Here is a 9,653-nt window from a genome sequence, read left to right as displayed (position 1 = left end):
AGGTGAGGGGAGGATCGAGCGGGTCTGTGATCAACAGAGCAACGGTCTCACTGTCTGGGCAAAGGGGGAGAAATAGAAAGAAAGACTTGCATTTTTATAGCGCCTTTCACGAACTCAGGACATCCCAAAGCGCTTTACAGCCAATGAAGCACTTTTTTACAGTGTGGTCACTGTTGTAATGTCGGAAACATGGCAGGCAATTTGCGCACAGCAAGATCCCACAAACAGCAATGTGATAAATGACCAGATAACCTGTTTTTTTAGTGATGTTGATTGAAGGACAAATGTTTGCCAGGGCACTGGGGAGAACCTCCCCTGCTCTTCGTTGGAAATAGTGGCCGTGGGATCTTTTCCGTCCACCTGAGAGGGCAGGAGCGACCTGGGTTTTAATGTCTCATCTGAAAGACGGCACCTCCGACAGTGCAGCACCCCTTCAGTACTGCACTGGGAGTGTCAGCCTGGATTTTGTGCTCAAGTCTCTGGAGTTGGGACTCGAACCCACGACTGTCTGACTCAGAAGCGAGAGTGCTGCCCACTGAGTCACGGCTGACACCAATCAGACGTGTGAACACAAACTGTCAGATTTCTTTCAGAAAGTAACATTTTGGGATCCAGTATCTGAGTAATTTGAGACCTGACGTGTGGTGGGTAACAATGCTCGGGAGCAACAGGTGACTTTGGACCTATGGTTTCCCAGAGCTCTCCACCACTGGGGGTTTTCCTCACCTCATGTCTGGGTCTGTTGGAGACTCACTGATCGAGATTGATTGCTGTGATTAGTCAATAACTCCATCATCATTGTATCATATGACTACCAGGGTGGGAGACGGTGAACTAGATGGACCTTGGTCTATTTTCATCCAGCAATTCCTATGCTGACACACACTCACAAAAACACTTGCAAAAATGCGTGCAAATGCGATGCACACTTGTGCACATTGACACACACTTGTGCACAGACACATACTTGTGCACAGACACATACTTGTGCACAGACACATACTTGTGCACAGACACATACTTGTGCAAGCATACATGCATCAGGAGCAAAGGGGAGTGACGGGGGGGGCGGGGGGGAGGAGGGCGGTGAGGATTGGGGGTTGGTGGTACAGAGGCTGTACACATGCCCACAGGACCGTGTCGGAAAGGCATTCACCGGGAAGTCCTGCTGTAGCTCCTGAGTGGAGGGGTGTGTTGTGACCTGCGCTGGTCCCAGTCGGGAGGAGGGCTGCCCGAGGGCCGGGATCCCAGGTATCTGGCTCCGAGCCCCTCAGTCGTCCGGCGCGGCCAGCTCTCCGAGTCAAGCACCGTCAAGCCGCGGCACGGCTGGGCCCGGAGCAGGCCCTTCAGCTGAAGGTAGATCCTGTCGTCAGGAACCACCATGGTGTTTGCCTCGAATCCCAGAGCTCTCGTTACAAACTCGCGGAAATCCACCAGCTGCAAAATAAAGTTAACATCAGGCTCGGCTGAAGGATGGCAGACTTCACTAACTGTGGCAGTGTCTTTATCATTCATTCTCGGGATGTGGGCGTCGCTGGCAAGGCCAGCATTTTCTGCCCATCCCCTAGTTACCCTGAGAAGGTGGGGGGTGAGCCGCCTTCTTGAACCGATGCAGTCCGTGTGGTCTTGTTATTCTTTGTCGCGAGTTTGATACAAACTGAGTGTCTCGCTCGGCCACTTCAGGGGGCAGTTAAAAGTCAACCACGTTGGTGTGGGGACTGGAGTCACGTATAGCCCCAGACCGGGTAAGGACGGCAGGTTTCCTCCCCTAAAGGGCATCAGTGAACCAGTTGGGTTTTTACGACAAACCGACAGCTTCATGGTCACTTTTACTGAGACCAGCTTCACAGGAGTGATTATCAGACAAAATTTCACACCAAGCCACGTAAGGAGATATTAGGACAGGAAAGAGGTAGGTTTTAAGGAGCGTCTTAAAGGAGGAGAGAGAGGTGGAGAGTCGGAGAGGTTCAGGGAGGGAATTCCAGAGCTTAGGGCCTCGGCAGCTGAAGGCACGGCCACCAACGGTGGAGCGATGGAAATCGGGGATGTGGAAGAGGCCAGAATTGGAGGAGCGCAGAGATCTCGGAGGGTTATAGGGGTGGAGGGGGTTACAGAGACAGGGAGGGGCGAGGGCCATGGAGGGATTTGAAATCAAGGATGAGAATTTTAAAATCGAGGCGTTGCCAGACCGGAAGCCGATGTAGGTCAGTGAACACAGGGGTGATGGGAGAACGGGACTTGGTGCGAGTTAGGATACGGGAAACAGAGTTTTGGATGAGCTCAAGTTTGTGGAGGGTGGAAGACGGGAAGCCGACCAGGAGAGCATTGGAACAGTCGAGTCTGGAGGTAACAAAGATAACACAATCTCTACTCCCCACTTCATGGACCCACCTGTCTCTCTCTCCTCCCCTGCCCTCCGTGGACCCACCTCACTCTCTCATTCCCCCCCTCGCAGACCCACCTGTCTCTCTTTCTCTCTCTCCCCTCCCCACTTCGAGGACCCACCTGTGTCTCTTTCTCTCTCTCTCTCCCTTTGCCCCCCCCTCTTCGCAGACCCACCTATCTCTCCCTTTGCCCCCCCCCCCTTCGCGGACCCACCTGTCTCTCCCTTTGCCCCCCCCCCACTGCGCAGACCCACCTATCTCTCCCTTTGCCCCCCCCCCCTTCGCGGACCCACCCGTCTCTCCCTTTGCCCCCCCCCACTGCGCAGACCCACCTGTCTCTCCCTTTGCCCCCCCCTTCACGGACCCACCTATCTCTCCCTTTGCCCCCCCCCACTGCGCAGACCCACCTGTCTCTCCCTTTGCCCCCCCCCCCTTCGCAGACCCACCTGTCTCTCCCTTTGCCCCCCCCCCCACTGCGCAGACCCACCTGTCTCTCCCTTTGCCCCCCCCCCACTGCGCAGACCCACCTGTCTCTCCCTTTGCCCCCCCCCTTCACGGACCCACCTATCTCTCTCTTTGCCCCCCCCCCCTTCGCGGACCCACCTGACTCTCTCTTCGTGCCACCTCCTCCAGTGCTCTCTTTGTGGTGCGGAGTTCGTTACCGAGGGCTTCCAGCTCGTTCTGCGCCCGTTCACTCCTCTCCCAGGCCCCGTGCTCCGCATGGTCAAGCTCTGATTTCAGGGTCACCACCTTGCGAGCAGCCTTCTCCTTTATTGTCTCCAGTTTCTCCAGGGATTCGCTCAACTTCTCGATCGTCCTGTTCTGTTCCTTGGTCTTTGCCTTTGGGAAGATTCCAGGTTGAAAGGGTTCATTTAGGAACTTGCTCTCCCCACTGATGGTATGGTGGGTTAATGACCCTCTCCTGCCCGGTGTGTACTGAACGACACAGAGTCGGAAAGGCTGCAGTCTTATTCCTCACTCAGTGCCAAATCAGCAGGTCAAAGTTGGGCAGCATTAGGTGCATTTGAATTGGCTGCAGTGGCCCTGAGCTAGGGAGAGAAACATCAACGACAGATCCCCTCTGACCCTGAGTATGTGTTTATACCTCTGTCCATATATGCGAGTGCGAGAGTCTGTGTATGTGATTGAGTGCACAACTTTGTGTGTGCATGTGTATGTATGCATGTATATGTGTCCATAATCATATATGAGAGCATGTTTGTGTGCACATCTGTATGTACATGTGTATTTATGTACTTGTGCGTATGTAGGTGTGAGTACATGTGTATTTACGTGTGTATGTATGTGCATGTGTGTCTATGTATGTGTGTGTGAGTATGTGCGTGTTCATGTATGTACACGTTTGTGAGTACGTGTGTATGTACATAGAACCACAGAACCATAGAAAAGATACGGCACAGAAGGGGGCCATTCGGCCCATCGTGTCCGCACCGGCTCGAAGAACAACCAGGTGCCCATTCTAATCCCACCTTCTAGCACCCGGTCCGGAGCCCTGCAGCTTACAGCACTTTAGGTGCAGGTCCAGGTACTTTTTAAAAGAGTTGAGGGTCCCTGCCTCTACCACCAATTCGGGCAGCGAATTCCATACACCCACCACCCTCTGGGTAAAAAGGTTTTCCTCATGTCCCCTCTAATCCTTCCGCCAATCAGCTTAAATCTATGTCCTCTGGTTCTTGAACTCTCCGCTAGGGGAAACAGGTACTTCCTGTCTACTCTATCTAGGCCCCTCATAATTTTGTACACTTTAATCAAGTCTCCCCTCAGCCTCCTCTGCTCCAAGGAAAACAACCCCAGCCTATCCAATCTCTCCTCGGAGCTGCAATTTTCAAGCCCTGGCAACATTCTTGTAAATCTTCCCTGCACTCTCTCCAGAGCAATTACGTCCTTCCTGTAATGTGGTGACCAGAACTGCGCACAATACTCCAGCTGTGGCCTTACCAGCGTTTTATACGGTTCCATCATTACATCCCTGCTTTCGTATTCTATACCTCGGCTAATAACGGAGAGCATTCCGTATGCCTTCTTCACAACCTTATCTACCTGTACTGCCACCTTCAGGGACCTGTGCACATGCACTCCAAGGTCTCTCACTTCCTCTACCCCTCTCAATATATTCCCGTTTACTGAGTATTCCCTTTTACTGTTTGCCCTCCCGAAGTGCATTACCTCACACTTCTCCGGGTTGAACTCCATTTGCCACTTTTCTGCCCACTGCACCAACCCATTGATATCTTTTTGGAGTCTACAGCTCTCCTCTTAACTATCAACTACACGGCCAATTTTTGTGTCATCTGCAAATTTGCCAATCATGCCCCCTACATTCAAGTCCAAATCATTAATATATACCACAAACAGCAAGGGACCCAACACTGAGCCCTGTGGCACACCACTGGAAACGGATTTCCATTCGCAAAGACATCCATCGAATTTTACCCTTTGTTTCCTGTTACTGAGCCAATTTTGGATCCAATTTGCCACATTTCCCTGTATCCCATGGGCTTTTACCTTTCTGACCAGTCTGCCATGTGGGACCTTGTCAAATGCCTTACTAAAATCCATGTAGACAACATCCACTGCACTACCCTCATCAATCCTCCTTGTCACTTCCTCAAAGAATTCAATCAGATTTGTAAGGCATGACCTTCCCTGAACAAATTCATGCTGACTATCCCTGATTAAACCATGCCTTTCCAAGTGACAGTTTATCCTATCTCTCAGTATTGATTCTAATAGTTTGCCCACCACCGAGGTAAGACTGACCTGCCTCTAATTGTTCGGCCTTTCCCTCGTACCCTTTTTAAACAATGGTACGACGTTTCCAGTCTTCCAGTCCTCCGGTACCTCCTCTGTATCTAGTGAGGATTGGAAAATGATCCTCAGAGCATCCGCTATTTCCTCCCTGGCTTCCTTCAATAGCCGAGGAAACAATCCATCCGGCCCTGGTGACTTATCAACTTCCAAGGATTCCAGTCCCTCCAGTACTTCCTCTCTCATTATGTTTACCTTATCCAATATTTCACACCTCTCCTCTTTAACTACTATGTCCGGATCATCCCTTTCCTTTGTGAATACGGAGACAAAATATTCATTTAAAACCCTACCCACATCCTCTGCTTCTACACACAAGTTACCCTTATCATCCTGATAGGTCCCACCTCTTCCTTAGCTCTCCTCTTGTTCTTAATGTACTGATAAAACATCTTTGGGTTTTCTTTAATCTTACTAGCTAATATTTTTTCATGCCCTCTCTTTCATAGAATCATAGAATCATAGAAGTTACAACATGGAAACAGGCCCTTCGGCCCAACATGTCCATGTCGCCCAGTTTATACCACTAAGCTAGTCCCAATTGCCTGCACTTGGCCCATATCCCTCTATACCCATCTTACCCATGTAACTGTCCAAATGCTTTTTAAAAGACAAAATTGTACCCGCCTCTACTACTGCCTCTGGCAGCTCGTTCCAGACACTCACCACCCTTTGAGTGAAAAAATTGCCCCTCTGGACCCTTTTGTATCTCTCCCCTCTCACCTTAAATCTATGCCCCCTCGTTATAGACTCCCCTACCTTTGGGAAAAGATTTTGACTATCGACCTTATCTATGCCCCTCATTATTTTATAGACTTCTATAAGATCACCCCTTAACCTCCTACTCTCCAGGGAAAAAAGTCCCAGTCTGTCTAACCTCTCCCTATAAGTCAAACCATCAAGTCCCGGTAGCATCCTAGTAAATCTTTTCTGCACTCTTTCTAGTTTAATAATATCCTTTCTATAATAGGGTGACCAGAACTGTACACAGTACTCCAAGTGTGGCCCTGTACAACTTCAACAAGACATCCCAACTCCTGCATTCAATGTTCTGACCAATGAAACCAAGCATGCCGAATGCCTTCTTCACCACCCCATCCACCTGTGACTCAACTTTCAAGGAGCTATGAATCTGTACTCCTAGATCTCTTTGTTCTATAACTCTCCCCAACGCCCTACCATTAACGGAGTAGGTCCTGGCCCGATTCGATCTTCCAAAATGCATCACCTCACATTTATCTAAATTAAACTCCATCTGCCATTCATCGGCCCACTGGCCCAATTGATCAAGATCCCGTTGCAATCCTAGATAACCTTCTTCACTGTCCACAATGCCACCAATCTTGGTGTCATCTGCAAACTTACTAACCATGCCTCCTAAATTCTCATCCAAATCATTAATATAAATAACAAATAACAGCGGACCCAGCACCGATCCCTGAGGCACACCGCTGGACACAGGCATCCAGTTTGAAAAACAACCCTCTACAACCACCCTCTGTCTTCTGTCATCAAGCCAATTTTGTATCCAATTGGCTACCTCACCTTGGATCCCATGAGATTTAACCTTATGTAACAACCTACCATGCGGTACCTTGTCAAATGCTTTGCTGAAGTCCATGTAGACCACGTCTACTGCACAGCCCTCATCTATCTTCTTGGTTACCCCTTCAAAAAACTCAATCAAATTCGTGAGACATGATTTTCCTCTCACAAAACCATGCTGACTGTTCCTAATCAGTCCCTGCCTCTCCAAATGCCTGTAGATCCTGTCCCTCAGAATACCCTCTAACAACTTACCCACTACAGATGTCAGGCTCACTGGTCTGTAGTTCCCAGGCTTTTCCCTGCCGCCCTTCTTAAACAAAGGCACAACATTTGCTACCCTCCAGTCTTCAGGCACCTCACCTGTAGCGGTGGATGATTCAAATATCTCTGCGAGGGGACCCGCAATTTCCTCCCTAACCTCCCATAACGTCCTGGGATACATTTCATCAGGTCCCGGAGATTTATCTACCTTGATGCGCGTTAAGACTTCCAGCACCTCCCTCTCTGTAATATGTACACTCCTCAAGACATCACTATTTATTTCCCCAAGTTCCCTAACATCCATGCTTTTCTCAACCGTAAATACCGATGTGAAATATTCATTCAGGATCTCACCCATTTCTTGTGGTTCCGCACATAGATGACCTTGTTGATCCTTAAGAGGCCCTACTCTCTCCCTGGTTACCCTTTTGCCCTTTATGTATTTGTAGAAGCTCTTTGGATTCACCTTTGCCTGATCTGCCAAAGCAATCTCATATCCCCTTTTTGCCCTCCTGATTTCTCTCTTAACTCTACTCCGGCAATCTCTATACTCTTCAAGGGATCCACTTGATCCCAGCTGCCTATGCATGTCATATGCCTCCTTCTTCTTTTTGACTAGTGCCTCAATCTCCCGAGTCATCCAAGGTTCCCTACTTCTACCAGCCTTGCCCTTCACTTTATAAGGAATGTGCTTACCCTGAACCCTGGTTAACACACTTTTGAAAGCCTCCCACTTACCAGACGTCCCTTTGCCTGCCAACAGACTCTCCCAATCAACTTCTGAAAGTTCCTGTCTAATACCATCAAAATTGGCCTTTCCCCAATTTAGAATTTTAACTTTTGGGCCAGACCTATCCTTCTCCATAGCTATCTTAAAACTAATGGAATTATGATCACTTGTCCCAAAGTGATCCCTCACTAACACTTCTGTCACCTGCCCTTCCTTATTTCCCAAGAGGAGGTCAAGTTTTGCCCCCTCTCTAGTCGGGCCATCCACATACTGAATGAGAAATTCCTCCTGAATACACTCAACAAATTTCTCTCCATCCAAGCCCCTAATGCTATGGCTGTCCCAGTCAATGTTGGGAAAGTTAAAGTCCCCTACTATTACCACCCTATTTTTCTTGCAGCTGTCTGTAATCTCCTTACATATTTGCTCCTCAATTTCCCGTTGACTATTTGGGGGTCTGTAGTACAATCCTATCAAAGTGATCTCTCCCTTCTTATTTTTCAGTTCTACCCATATAGACTCAGTGGGCGAACCCTCGGATATATCCCCTCTCACTACTGCCGTGATGTTCTCCCTAATCAAGAACGCAACTCCCCCTCCTCTCTTACCTCCTGCTCTATCTTTCCTATAGCATCTGTACCCTGGAACATTGAGCTGCCAGTCCTGCCCCTCCCTTATCCATGTTTCAGTAATAGCTATAACATCCCAGTCCCATGTACCCATCCATGCCCTGAGTTCATCTGCCTTGCCCATCAGACTTCTTGCACTGAAATAAATGCAGTTTAATCTAGACTTCCCTTGGTCTTTGCCCTGCTTTCTCAGACCATCTGTCCGGTCATGTTCTGTACACTCTCCCTTACTGCCTTTTGTTTCTGTCACCATTTTATTTCCCACTGACTTCCTGCATCGGTTCCCATCCCCTTGCCACATTAGTTTAAACCCTCCCCAACAGCACTGGCAAACACTCCCCCTAGGACATTGGTTCCAGTCCTGCCCAGATGCAGACCGTCCAATTTGTACTGGTCCCACCTCCCCCAGAACCGGTTCCAATGGCCCAGGAATTTGAATCCCTCCCTCTTGCACCATCTCTCAAGCCACGTATTCATCTTAGCTATCCTGTCATTCCTACTCTGACTTGCCCGTGGCACTGGTAGCAATCCTGAGATTACTACCTTTGAGGTCCTACTCTTTAGTTTAACTCCTAACTCCCTAAATTCAGCTTGTAGGACCTCATCCTGTTTTTTACCTATATCGTTGGTACCTATATGCACCACGACAACTGGCTGTTCACCCTCCCCCTCCAGAATGTCCTGCAGCCGCTCCGAGACATCCTTGACCCTTGCACCAGGGAGGCAACATACCATCCTGGAGTCTCGGTTGCGTCCGCAGAAACGCCTGTCTATTCCCCTTACAATCGAGTCCCCTATCACTATAGCTCTGCCACTCTTTTTCCTGCCCTCCTGTGCAGTAGAGCCAGCCACGGTACCATGAACCTGGCCACTGCCACCTTCCCCTGGTGAGCCATCTCCCCCAACAGTATCCAAAACGGTATACCTGTTTTGGAGGGAGATGACCGCAGGGGACCCCTGCACTGCCTTCCTACTCTTCCTCTGTCTGTTGGTCACCCATTCACTATCTCCCTCAGTAATTTTTATCTGTGGTGTCACCAACTCACTGAACGTGCTATCCCCGACTTTCTCAGCATCGCGGATGCTCCAAAGTGAGTCCATCCGCAGCTCCAGAGCCGTCAAGCGGTCAAACAATAGCTGCAGCTGGACACACTTCCCGCAGGTGAAGGAATCAGGGATACAGGAAGGAGCCCTGAATTCCCACATCTCACAAGAGGAACATGACACGGCCCTGGGATCTCCTGCCATGACTTAACCCTTAAGTTAGCTTAA

At 49.5% G+C, this 9,653-nt stretch overlaps 1 protein-coding gene across 1 annotated transcript in view; it reads right to left on the bottom strand.

The window, feature by feature from the left end:
- Positions 1-1,152: 1,152 nt before the first annotated feature.
- LOC137326800 (coiled-coil domain-containing protein 170-like) overlaps positions 1,153-9,653 on the bottom strand; it is a 106,526-nt gene continuing 98,025 nt past the window's right edge. Inside the window, exons 13-14 of the mRNA XM_067992194.1 lie at positions 2,988-3,224; positions 1,153-1,437 (exon numbers count right to left, since the gene is read on the bottom strand). Coding sequence (XP_067848295.1) covers positions 1,153-1,437; positions 2,988-3,224 — 522 coding nt within the window. The remainder of the gene's footprint in view (positions 1,438-2,987; positions 3,225-9,653) is intronic.

This window comes from Heptranchias perlo, chromosome 10, assembly GCF_035084215.1.
Source record: "Heptranchias perlo isolate sHepPer1 chromosome 10, sHepPer1.hap1, whole genome shotgun sequence".
Taxonomy (NCBI): domain Eukaryota; kingdom Metazoa; phylum Chordata; class Chondrichthyes; order Hexanchiformes; family Hexanchidae; genus Heptranchias; species Heptranchias perlo.
Note: the sequence above shows the minus strand (reverse complement) of the source record. Positions and strands in the feature narration are given on the sequence as shown.